The sequence below is a fragment of the Ostrea edulis genome, chromosome 3, assembly GCF_947568905.1.
Source record: "Ostrea edulis chromosome 3, xbOstEdul1.1, whole genome shotgun sequence".
NCBI lineage: Eukaryota > Metazoa > Mollusca > Bivalvia > Ostreida > Ostreidae > Ostrea > Ostrea edulis.
The window spans coordinates 27,609,494-27,626,766 of record NC_079166.1 but is presented as its reverse complement, the minus strand read 5'-3'; the positions used below and the strand labels follow the sequence as shown (position 1 = coordinate 27,626,766).

Below are 17,273 nucleotides of genomic sequence, written 5' to 3'. Positions count from 1 at the left end.
ACCACAGACTATGTAGAAAATTGTTTATTGATCGAAGGCAGTAAAAGTTAAATATTAAAATCAATTGTTCTAACAAATATGTCACAGTTTATCACATGTAAGATTGTCAGGAAGAACAGTTCAAATTGCTGAAATCACGCTGTAAAATACCAACGTAAATTTCTGTCAATAAACAAAATGCAATACACATGTAAGTTGAATAGGAACATCCACGATACATAACAAAACACTATATGTAAAGCATGTACATCTATAATCTAGTTGGCAGCAGGTAGGGCCCAAGTCTATCAGGTTAGAGAAAAGAATGAATCACTCCTGGAAACTACCCCCAGCAAACATATTTATACAACAGAAATAAGCAACTCCTTCAGCGGCGCGTATGTGACGACCCCCCCCCCCCCCCCCCCTGTAAATTCTTAAGGAGGAATGCTACACCAGAGAAATTTGATATGGATGAAAAGTGGAGGATATGTGCAATGATATTTTAAAACCCTACTGGGCTCGAACTCGCGATCTACCATTCAGTAGTCGACGTGCTGACCTACTCTGCTAGGCAATGATATTTTAAATGAATAAACAAATATTGCTGATATATTTTATATTTTCAACAATGTTTTTAAAGGAAGTTAGCCATTATGACGATAAAGAGTACCTCATTTTCTATTCATTGGTTCTGATAACGCAGAGCGTCTCTATCGGAGAATTGAATCATGCTCATTTGCATAACAGCTCTAAGATATTTTCAAAAGATTCTGAAAATACACGAGGGCATGAACTGCGACGCTGTACGCCAGCATACTTAATGAAAAGTATGCGCTGGTGTGAAGCTTTGCTGTTCATACCCTCATTTATTTTCAAAAGTGAAATTTGTTTTCTGTTTTCACGTTTTACTTTCATTTCTGTCTGAATGTTCCCAGTCGTATAGCATTCTCTCACCAGAGGGCGTGTTACCCAAACTTCACTTACACCTTTGTCAACGCTTGGAATGACGTGACAATATAATCACATGATATAAACAGTCATTCCTTTAAAAGTTCTGGCAACAGGTGATACATCAGGATCTTTTTATAGCCCAGTGGCACTTTGTTAAGTACAATTTTAACCATCCAGTTGTCTCTTATTTTACAAGTTTTATCGTATTTTTTTTTTACAGCCTTTCTTACTTTTGATTCCATCTCCACCATATAAATACCCTGCATTCATACGCATATTATACGAAATAGTTCCAAATTTAGGATCAGAAAACAAGTGATTTTAAAGACTTCAGTAAGCATCAATTTGATTGTACCAAAATCACTTCATAGTATGACTAAATATTTAGTCCAAAACATAAATGTTGGATATTAGAAACTTTTACAAGATTTCTGTAAAAAGCTGTTGACAGACGTGTAGTGCGAGTAGCGTAAATAGCGGTATAGCATTCTCTCACCAGAGGGTGCGTTGCGCAAGCTTCGCATACACGGAACTCTGGGTAGAGAATGGCGGTATAGTCGTACCTTGTTTACGAAGATTTGTCGTACCTTATTCAAGAGGATTCAAACGTACATTGTTCACAGGCATGAAGAAATGATCATCATTTTAATTGGTAAAGATATCGAAGGTTAAAAACATTGGGAAAGAACTAATTTCATATTAACCAATGATAATACGTTTATCAAAACCATTTCATTGGGAATGTAAATATTAACCAATGATAATACGTTTATCAGAACTAATTTCATGACATTACGCGTGGTCGTATGTTAGCTGCATCTTGATTGGTGCAAAGACTTAGTTAAAATTCAGTTTACTGTCGACACCAATCCCTGACAATTCCGCAAACGGTGAAGTTGAGAGGAGCGGACTGGTAATCCTGGAATAGCTCAGATGACTATGTGCGACTTTGTATGTATTGTCAGCACAACAAAGTTAGTACAAGTATATCGTTGTGATATCTTGTCATATTATGGTGGGGGGGGGGGGGGGGTCGAGAAAAAAATTACTGCAGTATTGTATTAGTTTTGTTGTACTTATTTATACGAAGCATGTAGTTTGAAATCAAACTGTGCTAGACTCGATTATTTGCAAGTATGTCCTGTGTCTTTCTTTTTAAAAAGCCAAACGCAGTTTAATAAATAGTTGATGTATAATACTACAATGTTGATAAACCTCGAGTCAACTTTTTCTAAGTAGGAGTTTCAGTGTTCCCTATTAAGCAGTCAATTTGTATTTATATAGACTATATATAGATACCTTATTCATCTTGTAGGTGCTACAACCTCGGTGAATAGTTACCGAGAATCGTGCGATACTTATCTGTGTGTGTCATCCATGTCACATAACGCTTTTTGTATTGTCATAGTAAATTCCATTGCGTCTTCAGCTTTGCCAACGACAAAGATCTGTCGTTGTTTTCTGTCTACCTGACATACTACACTCTCGGGATTTGGAATCCAGACAGTTTTCAACATCTCCATCATTTTGTCCCAAAGATGTTCAGATACGTTAAAACTGTTAACTTCCCATTCGTTCAGAAATTTTCCTAGTGCGTGGCGGACAGATTTTTTCCAAATTTCATCTAAATCTGCAGTGACATTTATACCTTCCAGTATCAGAAACGCTTTCTCGTCATCCCGCTTGCTTTTTGACCACACCGGTCTGACCTTCAGATCTTTAAGAAATTTCTCTACCTTCTCCCGAAAAGGCATCGCCTTTAGGAGACATAGAAGAAGTTTGGGATGTATATTAACTTTACACTCCTGAACACGTAAAGTAGAAAGCTGTTTCCTTGGCTTCTCGCGATCTTCCTGGGCGTTGAAATTCCTCGACATGTCGCGATCTTTCTGGGCGCTGAGAGTCCTCAACACATTGCGATCTTCCTGGGCGCTGAAAGTACTCGATATATTGCGATTTTCCTGGGCGCTTAAAGTCCTTGACATATTGCGATCCTCCTGGGCGCTGAAAGTCCTCGACATATTGCGATCTTCCAGGGCGCTAAAAGTCCTTGACATATTGCGATCTTCCTGGTCGCTGAAAGTCCTTGACATATTGCGATCTTCCTGGGTGCTGAAAGTCCTTGACATATTGCGATCTTCCTGGGTGCTGAAAGTCCTTGACATATCACAATCTTCCTGGACATTGAATAAGTCTCCTTGTTGTTGGATTACATCTGAATAAACTAAATTTTAAAAAATATCATATATAATGTAGTGCTAATTATTTAAAGTTAGGCAGATATTAATTGTTTCTTAAGATATATGTCAAATGATTGCTTGATTTTCATTCAGGGCTACATATATAAAATTCAAGGCATTTGAGCTCGGACAGGTAACAATCATAAAATTACGTTTACAGAAAACAAATTTCCTTGACCTACCAAATACTGACGAATAATTAAAATACGGAGTAATCATCACTCAATCATCTCTCAAGTGATCGTTCTTTTTTAGAGATCAGGTTTAGTTGGCAAAGTTAGGAAGTGTTTTATAATATGACCAAAACATCAGATTTAAATGTCATTCAGAACCTTTTTTTCTTTCCACACTTCACTATAACCCCTTACCCTTATTATTTTTATTATTACATGTATTAATATTATTATCATTATAGATTATAGATAAAATGTTAATAGAAAGCCAAGTTCGCGTCCAGAAACGATGCGATGAGATCGTTCCAATGATTACACAAGTGAGTCACGTGATTTGCTATTCATCAGCTGAAAAAGTGTGTAACTTCCTCGCCTAAAAATCGTTTTAAGGACATTCTGTGAATTATATATTTAAATAAGTTTCGATGGTATATTACAAATGTTACTTAGGTCCGTTACCAATTTTATATAGCGCTTCAAAATATATGACGTCACGATAACCAATTTTTCCAGTCTCTACCCAGAGTTGTCCTTCCTTGCTCTCACTTACACCTCTGTTAACGTCTCAAAATAAGCAATGTTATTCCACATGTAAATCCACTTTTTTTTTACGGCTATTAAAATTAAGAACTATTTTATAAAATATCGGGAAGAGGTAGGACAAGCAACTATTTGTAGATGTTTTTCCATTACTATATATTCTTCATGTACCCATGCATATGGCCTTGTGCAATAGACCTACCCAACATCCACGTTTCAACTCAAATCAATGCTTCTTGTGTCACAAAAATACTTGACATCTGCTCAATATTTATTTATTTACGTATATTTTTGTAACTGGAGTCAAAACCATACTTTATTTGAGCATACATGCCATTTTACAAAAATCTTGTAAAACCCTTGAGACGTTTTGCTATGGCATGTAATTTTATGGGTGTATTTAAAGAACCTAGTATCCACCGAATTTTATTCTTTATTATCATTCGTCTCTTTCCGTGACTGACAGAGGCTTGATATATCGCCCGCTGTTAACCACAGTGAACTCTCATTGGGTGTATGTTTAGCTGTGTGGGTATAGAAGTCCAAAGTACAGAGTAGCATATATTTATGACCAGGGGGCTGTTTATAACTACTTGATTTGAAAGAAAAAACATCAAAGCTAAATATGACGTCACAATTCACTGTTTACATCAACTGTGTTATATTTTCCACGTTAAATGCAGATTAATGTCAAAGTCGTGTTGCAAGATGTTAAGGGTCTTCGAGCATCTCTTCAACAAAATGTCTTGAGATGTATTTAGGCATAGCTTCCTCAGCCTAGCGATAAAGCATGCGTCACACGTTAATTTATGTTAAATTGATGCTTTGAAACGCTTCACATGTAAAATGAAAGGTGAAGATAACGAACAGCGATCAATCTCATAACTCCTATAAGCAATACAAAATACATGTAGAAATTAAGCTGGGCAAACACGGACCCCTGGACACACCAGAGGTGGGATCAGGTGCTTAGGAGGTATCAGGTCCCAAGGAGGAGTAAGCATCCCCTGTCGACCGGTCCCACCCGCCGTGATCCCTATATCCTGATCAGGTAAACGGAGTTATCCGTAGTCAAAATCATTGTGCCAAGAACAGTCTAACGATCGGTATGAAACACGTCAGACAGCAGTTGACCCAATGATAGGTTGTATTGGCAAACTGAATCGTTATAACGACCATAGAATTTGCGAAATGCTGACTTTAATCGAGACTGTTGAAACCCCTGTACCATCTACTTGTTTGTCAGTAGCTTGCCTCGATTTAAAAACTGACCATAAGCAGAACAAGCTCTTGCGTAACAAACATATAAGTTAAGCGTTTAAACCATTTGATATGGCCTTACTATTTTGGATTATCTACATGTATGTATTTTATGCTTTACTACAAGCGTAAGTTACTTTCGATTTCGTCTATTCATTTTTCTTTTTAATTGAAAAAGCACTTGTCCGCGGGCAAACTCCCGTTTGTTAAATAGCTTGCCCACCCAACAAAATCGGTTGTCATAGACGGCAGGTTGGTTGGTTGTGTATTGTTTAATGTCAGAATATTTCACTCATATGGAGACGTCACCATAGCCGGTGAAGAGCTGCAAAATTTAGGCCTATGCTCGGCACTTACGGCCTTTAAGCAGGGAGGGATCTTGATCGTGCCACACCTACTGTGACACGGGGCCTCGGTTTTTGCGGTCTCATCCGAAGGACCGCCCCATTTAGTCGCCTCTTACGACTAGCAAGGAGTGCTGAGGAACTATTCTAACCCGGATCTCCATGTCTAGCCCTGATTATTGTTAGTAAATTCAAAGCCATTTCAATGATTTCAATGCTAGCATTGCTGTCTTTAAAAACATAGAGACTATTAAGTTGATCTGGAGTCTTACTTTCGTTTGATGTTCTGCTCTGTGTAGGATTTGCGAAGTTCTTATCCGCATGGTAGACAAACAATTTCGCCTCTCCAAACAATCTTCTTACATTTGATTTGATTTTGGCAGATGGGGGGACAAATCCAGGAAGGTGAATTATTTTCAGACTAGGCAGCTCACTAAGCTGATCGATCTTGGACTGAAATTTGACGATATCTTTGGAGTTTTCCGACTTTAGAATATCCTCATTCTTCTTCAATGCATCTTCTATGTCACTTATTTTGCTCTCCATCAGATCCTTTTGTTCGATTAGAATCGTTGCGGCGCCATCTCCAGCAGCTTTAATTTCCTGATGAAGCGATTTAATGAGATTATCAATTTCACTGTGCATTTTTTCTCCCCAATGTGTAACACTACGCCTGGCTATTGCGCAATGTTGAGCAACCTCTGTTATACTCCTCTCGAGGTCTTTAATACGTTTTTCAAATTTGCCTTTCACTTTCGTTCGTAATTCCCAACATTCTTCTGATATCAATTTCTCAAAGAAAGCAGCAATGGAAGATATTGATGAAAGGTCGTGAAGTTTGTGAGCGTTTGTACTAACACACTCAGTGCAAAGCGGAGCTGAACAGGACTTGCAATAAAATTCGCAGATAGAAGGGGGGTGTAATCCACACTGTTGTGTCGCGTTGCAAGAATATGCCCTGACTTCATGGCCTCGTTTTGATTTTGTCCGCATGTGTTTCAAGGAGCACTCTCCGCAGAAATTCATGATACATCGAATGCAGGTAAACTCTACAGGCCCTTTACAGTTTTCACACATTACGAAGTGCTGTGCTTGCAATTGACGAGGTTCATCTGCTGTCGCCATATTAAGTCCTATTGTACCATACGTGAATTCTGTAAATATATATTTTTTTAAAGTATAATTCATCTTGAAAGTTTATTTCTATCTTCTATTTATATTAACACATGATTAATGAGAAAGGTGAAGATATTCAAGAAAATGAACAGTAATCAGTCTAATAACTCCTACAGGGAATACAAAATAGAGTCTTGGGCAGACACTGATCCCTGGATATACCAGATGTGGGATCAGGTGCCTAGGATTTTAATAATAAAAAAAATTAAAAAAAACGTGACACCACACCCATTTTCTCTATACAGAACTAACGGCTACAGTAAGTTACGTCTAGTAGATGCAGATCAGTAGCTCTCTTAGAAAATAAATGGGACAGACCACAGAACTACAGATCCAAAAGCCTTAGATTAGAGCCTTAAATTTTTCAGCTTTTCTGGCCCAGTGGTTCTTGAGAAGAAGATTCTTAAATGACCCACCCTATTTAGCATTTTTGTGATTATCTCCCCCTTCATTTGAACAAACTTGAATCCCCTTCACCAAAGGATGATTTCTATGAAGTTTGATTGAAATTGATCTTGTAGTTCTGGAGAAGAAGCTATTCTATATATCAGCATGTAAAACTTTTGATCCCCTAATGTGGCCCCATGCTATCCTTGTGTGTGGGGGGGGGGGAGGCTTTGATCCGAACAAATTTGAATCTACTCTATACCATGAAGCTTCCACTTAAATATTCACTTTTACAGCCAGGTGGCTTTTGAGAAGATTTTCAAAAATTTTCTTTATATAATATTTACATGTAAAACTTTTATCCCTATTGTGGACCCAACATACCGCCGGGGTCATGATTCTAACAAACTTGAATATCCACCATATCAGAAAACTTTCACGTAAACTTCAGCTTTTCTGGCCAAGTGGTTCTTTAGAAGATTTTTAAATGACCCCACCCTATTTTGCATTTTTAAGATTATCTCCCCCTTTGAAGGAGGAATGGCCCTTCATTTCAATAAACGTGAATCGTTTACTTCAGGATGATTCGTATCAAGTTCGATTCGAAGTGGCCCAGTGGTTCTGGAGAAGAAGATTTTCCTATACATTGTATATATCTGCATGTAAAACTTTGATCCCCTATTGTGGCCTCATCCTACCCCCGGGGATCATGATCTGAACAGATTTGAATCTACTCTATATCAGAAAGCTTTCAGGTAAATATCCACTCTTCTGGTCCATTGGTTCTTGATAAGATATATTAAGATTTTCTTTATATACATGTATAACTTTGATCCCCTACTGTGGCCCCAACATACCCCCGGGGGTCATGATTTTAACAAAACTTGAATCTCCACTATGTCCATCTTCACAACTCAAGGGTTATTGATTCATTACCTCGTACTAACCATTGACATCAGTCGCTATATAAAAGTTGGGCTCATTAAACCATTACGCAATCCACTATAAATAAAACATCCAATGAAATCACTGCATCTTGTTCTGGTGTACATGGATATAAATGACACGGTCTCATACTGCTGTATTAATAAACAAGCGCAATTGTAATATTTACATCACTAATTACGTTTATTGAGAGTAGACAATATTGCTTAAACGATTGAAATAGCCATAACTGTCGGTATCAATACATGTGTTTCTATTTGCATCTCTCTGCTTCGTATTGTTAGAAATAGAACCGCATTCTCATTGGTTCGGGTTCCCACTCTTTTGTGGGAACCAATCAGAACGAGCCCAACTTTTTGATAGTCACTGATGTCAAGAGTTAGTGCGAGGTAACGAATAAATAGCCATTGACTTGTGAAGATGCACTATGTCAGGAAGCTTTCATGTAAATTTCATCTTTTTCTGGCCCAGTGGTTCTTGAGAAGATTTTTTAATGAACCCACTCTATTTTTGCATTTTTGTGATTATCTCCCATTTAAAGGGGACATGACCCTTCATTTTTACGAACTTGAATCCCCTTCTCCCAAGGATGATTTTTCCAAGTTTGGTTAAAATTGGCCAAGTGGTTCTGAAGAAAAAGATTAAAATGTGAAAAGTTTAAGACAACGACAGACAATCGAAAGTTTTGATTAGAAAAGCTCACTTGAGCCTTCGGCAATAAAATTGCGAACGGTTGAGGTATTATATTGTTGTATTCTTGCATCATCGTCTAAAAAATTCAATATCAAAAAATTCCAAATATATTTCCCCACTATAATTGTATCCAAACATACCTTCAAACAATTGAATTACGAGAAAATAGCAGTTGTGGACAGGTCAATGCTATCAAAACTCTGGTATACCGGGCTTCCTCAAGATCTAAAGAATGCCAGTAAGTATGGGCTGTTATTGTTATCAAAACACCTCTCTGGGGTCTCTCCAGACCATAGTCTCTGTTAGGGCTGAGGCGATTCACCAAAATATCGATACTGTTCAATATAAACGCTCGATTCAATGTTCGATTCATTGCCTCAATTTTTTATTCGATTGGACATACCTTAAGAAAACCTAACACCAACATAACTAAACAAGCTCTAGAATGGAATCCACAAGGCAAACGTAAGAGAGGCAGACCGAAAAACACATGGCGTAGAGGGATCAATGCAGAGCTACAGGCCATCAATAAAACATGGGGAGAAACCAAAAGAATAGCCCAAGACAGAAAAAAGTGGAAAGCTACTGTGGTTGCCCTATGTCCCCCATGGGACGAAGTGGATTAAGAAAGTATTACAAACGAGTTCAGTACAATGCATCAGGCTCGACCCACGGGCACTGGAAGTTAATGTAAATATAAAGTATGTGCATGTATAAAAAAGGAAGGGTAGGACACTCTTTTTGAGGCAAATTCGGGTTTGGGTTATTGTGGGCGTTTCTCAAACAGCCTGACGCGATGAATCGTTCACATATACCTTACTTTCAATGTATGTACGGTTTCGTTCCGCTCCAACGCCGTTCATTTGACGAAAAAGATGTTTTTACACCTCCAAGTGCCTAAGAATTTCGCTAGACTGTCTTACTTCCGGTTTAATCGCATTGAATCGAAAGGTAAGTTTTTCTTCAAATGAACGGCATTGGAACGGAAAGAAACCGCACACATATTGAAAGTAAGGTATATGTGAACGATTCATCGCGTCAGGCCGTTTGAGAAACGCCCACAATAACCCAAACCCGAATTTGCCTCAAAAAGAGTGTCCTACCCTTCCCTTTTTATACATGCACATGCTATATATTTACATTAACTTCCAGTGCCCGGGGCTCGACCTGTACTTTAACATTATCTAACACATAGGTCTGAATGAGGGACAAAATAGAGTCCAATAACGTTCAGATTGTTGTTTACCCCCGAGTCTGATGAAAATGATAATTAACTTTATCAGTTTAAACTACAGACAGGCTGTCCAGCGGCCCTAAAATTCCTAAAAATTCCTAATTTTTTTCAGTTTTGCTAAAATTCCTTTAAAAAATGTAAAATTCAAGGGGAAATCCTAAAAAAAAGCCCTTATTTTTCATGTCAATTCCTACTTTGTTATCAGTCTTGAAAAATCAAAATGCATTCATACAAAATGTGTGTTATTAACGTAGATTGCAGTTCTTATTCAGATAATGCTGATGCAGTGAAAGGCAGTTGACCTGTGGATCCATGTGTCAAGCTTGTTTATTGGTTGTGACTTTGTGATAAAGAGTTGAGATTTATGTAACATCTTATTTGTGTGTCATGTGAGTTTCTTTATTGTCAAATTTGACAAGGTAAGTCCTTTTAAATAATTAAAACTTCCGCAATTTGGTTAAAAATTCCTAATTTTAGCCCTAATTTAGCCCTAATTTTTAAAAATTTTACCCCTAAAATTTGCCCTTATTTTTTGTCCAAGGGTGCTGGACAGCCTGTACAGAATACAGAGCCAATAGGCATCTTACCATTTGGCAGATTGGAAACATTTTGCTTTTAAAACTATGATTGTGAATGTTTGTAATTTCTTCTTCAATGTTATTATTGGTTTCTTCTGTATATTGTATCGTACTGAAAGTATTGAATCGCTGCATAAGCATTGCAATATGTATCGTAATCGTATCATGAAGGGGGAGTATCGTTTCAGCCCTAGTCTCTGCAGATGTCACTCCACCTGAGATGTATTGTTAAACGTTTGATCGACAGGCGGATTACCAGATATTTTGAATAATATCATCCCAGCTCATTTAAAAATAATGGTTTTTTATTAGGTTTGAATTAAATTTACGGCTTTCTCTGTCGCGATTCTATTTTAACGCTTCGCTATTAGACTAATGGTGGGACAGACCCCGAATATGCTTAATTCATATCATACCAGGATTACGTTTCTGAAATACTCCAACAGCTTTTTTTTTCTAAAGAAATTTAACATTTTTCTATTATACATCAATTATTCGTGTTTATGATAAATGAGGACCAAATACATACCTTAGATTAGATACTAATACAGGTAGATACAAAAATCAATGGCATTCGTTTTGGCTGGTCCTACTTTCATTATCATTTGATATTTGTTTGAAGTTAAGGAAGTTAGCTCCTGAGCTTTTGAGCATAACTGCGCAGGATGCTACAATGAAGTATTTACTGGTTCAATACTAATCCCATTATGCAAACATACTACACATCTTTTACTGAACTCTATCCAGTTGAAAAAAAATTGTGTCAATTTAAATTTTGAAAGGGTTTTGCAGGACTATATTTTGTAGTGGAAAGATTGATCAATAAACAAGAGGCCCTAATCTTCACCTGAGTCACCTTGGCCCATATCTGAAGACTTTCCATATATATCTGCATGTAAAACCTTAGTCCCTATTGTGGCCCCAACCTACCACTAGAGGCCATGATTTTTACAAACTTGAATCTGCACTATGTCAGAAAGCTTTCATGTAAATGTCAACTTCTTTGACCCAATGGTTCTTGAGAAGATTTTTAAAGATTTTCCCTATATATTTCTATGTAAAACTTTGATCCCCTATTGTGCCCCCTACCCCCATACCTCCCCACGAGGCCATGATTTTAACAAACTTGAATCTGCACTATATCAGGAAGCTTTCATATAAATCTCAGCTTTTCTGGCTCAGTGGTTCTTGAGAAGAAGATTTTTAAAGATTTTTCCCTATATTTTTGTATGTAAAACTTTGATCCCCTATTGTGGCCCCATCCGACCCCCGGGGGCCATGCTTTTAACAAACCTGAATCTGCATTTTATCAGGAAGCTTTCATATAAATCTCAGCTTTTCTGGCTCAGAGGTTCTTGAGAAGAAGAATTTTCATATATATTTGTATGTAAAACTTTGATCCCCTATTGTGGCCCCATCAGACCCCCGGGGCCATGATTTTAACAAACTTGAATCTGCACTATATCAGGAAGCTTTCATATAAATCTCAGCTTTTCTGGCTGAGTGGTTTTTGAGAAGATTTTTAAAGATTTTTCCCTATATATTCGTATGTAAAACTTTGATCCCCTACTGTGGCCCCATCCAACCCCTGTGGGGGCATGATTTTAACAATTTAGAATCTGCACTACCTAATAAAGCTTATCTATAAATTTCATCTTTTCTGGCCCAGTGGTTCTTGAGAAGAAGATTTTTTAATGACCCTACTCTATTTTTACCTTTTCTTGATTATCTCCCATTGGAAGGTGGCCTGGTCCTTTATTTTAACAATTTAGAATTTCCTTTACCTAAGGATGCTTTGTGCCAACTTTGGTTGAAATTGGCCCAGTGGTTTTTGAGAAGAAGTCAAAAATGTTAAAAGTTTACAGACGGACGGACGCCGGAATACGGGTGATCAGAAAAGCTAAAAATGAAAAATAGTTTTTTCAAAAATTGTGAACCAGTCCCTTTACATATACTTTGCTGAATAAACGCCTTGTTCAAACCTCAACAGGAGTTGGTTATCATTACTATCGCAATCAACATCCTGTTACATTTATACTCATGTACGTGTATTTCAGTTTTATAATTTATGATACAAGCAGGTGAGACTTGGAACTAATTTGTTGTAATTTATCAACTTGGCCGATATATTTTTTTTCAAACAGAACACTGATTCTTTAAAAAAAAAAGTTTAAATTAATGTACACGAAATTTGTATGAAAATTCAGTATTTTCGCCAATACATTAAAAATGTTGTCTCTAACCCCTACTTTTTTGCTTCCATTTTAAATTTTAAGACAAGACCTTGAAAATGATGTGAATTTTAGAAATTGACATTATACTCCTAATATGTCATTTTAAATTCTCAAAGATATCGTGAATTTTTTTTTTTTGCATATCAAGTGCAAAAATGTCATTATTTACTTACATTACTAGGATTAAACTTTTTTGTATCTTTAGTGTTAGAAGACATAATTATGTATCTATTTTATGTAATGATTGATTATTGCTGTTTATGTTGTGTTGACACCAACAAATTAGAATAAAAGAGCAGCCTGGTATGTCCAAAACAGATACCATAACACCTCATCTGTGTAACTGAGATGCTTAATCAGCTTGAACGGCCATCATCAGAAGAGCAGCAAAGGACATCTAGCCTCTGTGTTATGTACAAGTTGATCAACAACAAACTTCAGAACAACATTACAGCAGTGCAAATTCCATCATGTCGAACATCATTGAGGAAGGAAACGTTCTACCCACGTACTATCAAGGAGTGGAATGCCATACCCACCTCTACTTCGAGCCTTGAATAAACTGGTACCCTGTTGACCTCGCTTCTCTCGTGTATGTAACCGTGTGGTATTAATGCAGACACAACACAGGTGATTTTTTCGTTAGGTTCTATATTTGTGATCTTGAAGATGAATATAATATATATATATACACCCGAATTGTGGATTCAGGCAAAAGAAAGAATTGGAACCATGTCCATGGTGTATTTACAACACATCAGACTTTCAAGGTCTTCAATAGATTGTCCAATTTCCTTCAATTCTTAAATAATGGCAAAATATGTAGCACTGGCAACCTCTCTGACTGCTAACTTCAAAGTGATTTAAATTTACAGAATAAAACTCTCCAGAACTTTGACCTTCAAGACCTTCCAATAAAATTCCAGGAATACTTACAGTGACCAATCAAAGACTACTGACCTCTAAACTAGTCCTCTGCCTATACTTGTCTTGAATGAATAAAACACTAAAGACAACTCTTATTCTAAAAAAAAGATAACTCTGGTTATACTTCAGTAATAGAAACGTGCAGTGCTGGTTAGTAATATGTACATGTATTTTATATGAGTATTTAGTTTGTATTATTTATTTACAAGTATTTAATTGGTATATCAATAATTAATTTTAGACTATTTTAAGTTTAAAAACACTTCAATATAATACATTATCACATGTACAACATGTAAGTGCCAAGTTTTGACAGCCAAGATAAATAATTGCTAGACAGACCCATGTATGAAATAAGTGCCTGTGTTTAAGGTTGGTCGATCCTCATGTGATGTCATAGGTTTTTGCAAAAATTTTGATAAATTAAGCTTTGCGCATGATAGAAATATATCTTTCTGAGGAATTTTATTCACTGGGTATAATAAAAAATCTGGTAAACTATCATTACTGAAAAAGTTTATATTTTTCATAGATAATCAATTGTTTAATGTTTATGATTAAAAAAATTTCGTCAAGGGCAATAACTCCAATGCTGGAATTTCCTCTACTGGATGTCTAATATACATTGATTTCCCTAATATCCACAGTTAATCTATACATATTTATGAATTAGCAAATTTTGAAAACTGTTGATATTTAAATTTTGTCATTTCAACAAGTTTTTATCTATTTTTATTATTCTGTTTAACGAAAATGGGTGATTTTCTGATGTTGATGTATGCTTCTGTTTTTGTATGTCTGACATCTTTAAAAAGGTGGCAACATTTACATTTTCTTTGGTTATTAATTAAATTAAACTATACTGAGTGGAAATTGATAAAGTTTTTCCACTTTTAACCATTAATATTGATAAGTCACATGAGGATGGAGCTACCTTAAGGCTCGTCTCCGTCAATAAGCCACGGGTTTCGTTTGTTTTTAAACTCACCTGTAAATAGATCTTCACTAATAGGTTTCTTTTTATTTAACATGCGCACATCCAACAGTGGAACGGCTCGTAGATTTACCCAAAAACACCCCAAAACACCCAAAAATACCCAAGAACACCCAAAAACACAATGAAAAGACCCAAAAACACAATGAAAAGACCCAAAAACACAATATAATTTAAAATATTGGTTAAACTATGTTATTTACGCAGAAAACTGAACAATTTCGCCGTATATTATTTGAAATGGTATCAATATACATAATTTAAGAGTTATTTCAAGATCGATAACTCGGTTAATTTTCCCTGCTCATCGCAGTCACATGACATATAAATGTATATTTTATATTTGAATGAAATCTAAAAGAAGAAGAAAAAAATTAGATATTAACTGATATTTAAAAAAAATAAATGAAAATTCATATTTAATCAATGATCGATATTATAGGCTAAATTATTACATCAAAGGAAAGCAATTAAACTTTAATTACTGGAGACCATTGCAAAGCAGATATGAGTAGATTGTAAAATAAACATAATTCGAAAGTAAAGAAGACTCATGATTGTGCAATCGGCGGCATCAAATAATTTACTGTTTTGATCATTTAACGAAATATTCATATTGAAATTGTTTGTTTTACACCAAATGCTATTGGTTAAATTATTTATTGGTTAAAATTTTTACTAAAAAAATCAATTTTTCTTTAATATATGAACGATATTGGTTGTTTACTGTGCTGTTCTATGATATTTTTGGGTGTTTTGGGGTGTTTTTGGGTATTCATGGGTGTTTTTGGGTAAATCTATGTTCCCCAGTGGAATAATAGTCATCATTTTGACGGTAGACACTTAATTTTAAGTGCAAGAAGGTCATGTTCAGAACACTGTACTAGCTCAAACGTTGCGATCCCAGTTTTTCTTTTTAATTTCCTAATTATCCTTCAATGCAGAAATCAAAAATACTTACCAAAACATTGATAGATCTAGATTTACTCCAAATTTCTACAAGTTTGTACTTTCGATATCATTTTCGGTTATGACTAGATGGTATCCCTCAAAAGCAGGTGACCCACGAGTTACTTGCCCCTGATCATAGATAGAAAGATAAGTCGTACGTCGAATAATTTCGTAAAGAAATGTGTTTACGATAAAGAAGGCAAAGAAAATTGTTGGAATTTTTTTTACTAATTAAGATTACTAATTAAACTCTAATTAGCTGAACTATTAAAAATGTAAGAAATAAATAAAGCAATGAACGCAATATGGAGAGAAATACGATTTGATAGAAAGTATACAGAGTATTATTTAATTAACATAATTAATCAAACCCTAATTCTCTCAGATGTTAAAAACAGTAAGAAATTTGATATAAAAAACTGTAAGGGGCGAGATCAACAGATTGATTTCGGATAAAAATCTAAATTCAAATAGTTAGGGGGAGGAGGGGGGGTGTTAAAACTTCTGTAAGTTTCTCTCATCCGACATCGATTACACATTAGTCGAAAAAGGAGAAAGACAAGTGACTGTTAAAACTACATGACGATATTACATTTTAATGAACATTTGATAGTTTTAATCTACACTTTCATTTGTGAATAAACAGAAGATAGGGTATACAGAGTTATTTATACTCGTTTGTTCTTACTTGTTAATCGATTATAGTTTAAACACTCATCATATCTAGTTTAGGGGGTCGTTGTTGAGGCGGATAGGGGGGGGGACGTAAAAACTATGTGAATTTAGTTTTTTGTCAGACATTGAACTTTCGATCTCGCCCCTAGGAAGTAGATAAAACAGCGAATGCAACATGGAAAACAATAATATTTAATAAGAAGTCTTATTAAAAACAAAACTGATGATATCTAGCGGTGGTCAAAGTAACATATCTTTAGAAATTATTTTTGAAAGTACAGAAGGGTATTTTTGATCAAAAGTTAATCATAGAAATTATTTTAATTACCCCCCCCCCCCCTCATTCAGTACACAAAATCAACTCAAAACTTTCATTCAACATTATAACTCACTAAAAAGACCATTCCTCAAAACCTGCTTTTGGATATCGAGTTAATTATTAAGACCAAACTAACTCAAGATCCAGGGCGATATAAACACCTACTTTTGAGGGATACCAGATAAGCTTTGCCACCCAGCGAGGCCTATGCTAGCCCTGCCTTTAAGGGATACCAAGTTACTTAATAAGGCTCAACTAGCCCGGGTTCCCGAGAGATCTAAACACCTACTTTTGAGGGATACCAGATAAGCTTTGCCACCCAGCGAGACCTATGCTAGACCTGCCTTTCAGGGATACCAAGTTAATTATCAAGGCTCAACTAGCCCGGGTTCCCGGGCCCTAAAGTCACCTACTTTTGAGAGATACCAGATAAGCTTTACCACCCAGCGAGCCCTATGCTAGACCTGCCTTTCAGGGATACCGAGTTAATTATCAAGGCTCAACTAGCCCGGGTAACCGGACGATCTAAACACTTACTTTTGAGGGATACCAGATAAGCTTTACCACCCAGCGAGTCCTGTGCTAGACCTGCCTTTCAGGGATACCAAGTTAATTATCAAGGCTCAACTAGCCCGGGTAACCGGGCGATCTAAACACCTACTTTTGAGGG

The 17,273-nt window shown here is 36.2% G+C and overlaps 1 protein-coding gene across 3 annotated transcripts; it reads right to left on the bottom strand.

Annotated features, from left to right (window-relative positions):
* Positions 1–9: 9 nt before the first annotated feature.
* Positions 10–15,746, bottom strand: LOC125673493 (uncharacterized). Of its 3 annotated transcripts, XM_056160362.1 has the most exons (4): positions 15,620–15,727; positions 11,033–11,171; positions 5,763–6,644; positions 10–3,157 (listed from the first exon to the last, which is right to left on the bottom strand). In XM_056160362.1, the coding sequence occupies exons 3-4, from the start codon at positions 6,613–6,615 to the stop codon at positions 2,292–2,294; spliced, it is 1,719 nt and encodes a 572-aa protein (XP_056016337.1). In that variant the 5' UTR covers positions 6,616–6,644; positions 11,033–11,171; positions 15,620–15,727; the 3' UTR covers positions 10–2,291. The 3 variants fall into 3 exon arrangements, with proteins under 3 accessions (XP_056016337.1, XP_056016338.1, XP_056016339.1); XM_056160363.1 differs by lacking the exon at positions 11,033–11,171 and having other exon boundaries at positions 15,620–15,746; XM_056160364.1 differs by lacking the exons at positions 11,033–11,171; positions 15,620–15,727 and adding an exon at positions 8,832–8,916.
* Positions 15,747–17,273: the final 1,527 nt, after the last annotated feature.

What these genes read in the sequence shown, in the direction of transcription:
- LOC125673493 (XM_056160363.1), bottom strand. Translation starts at nt 6,615, where the DNA reads ATGGCGACAGCAGATGAACCTCGTCAATTGCAAGCACAGCACTTCGTA. An exon ending in GAGCAGAACATCAAACGAAA is followed by an intron (nt 3,158 to 5,762) that starts GTAAGACTCCAG and finishes TTTAAAATTTAG; the next exon opens with TTTATTCAGATGTAATCCAA.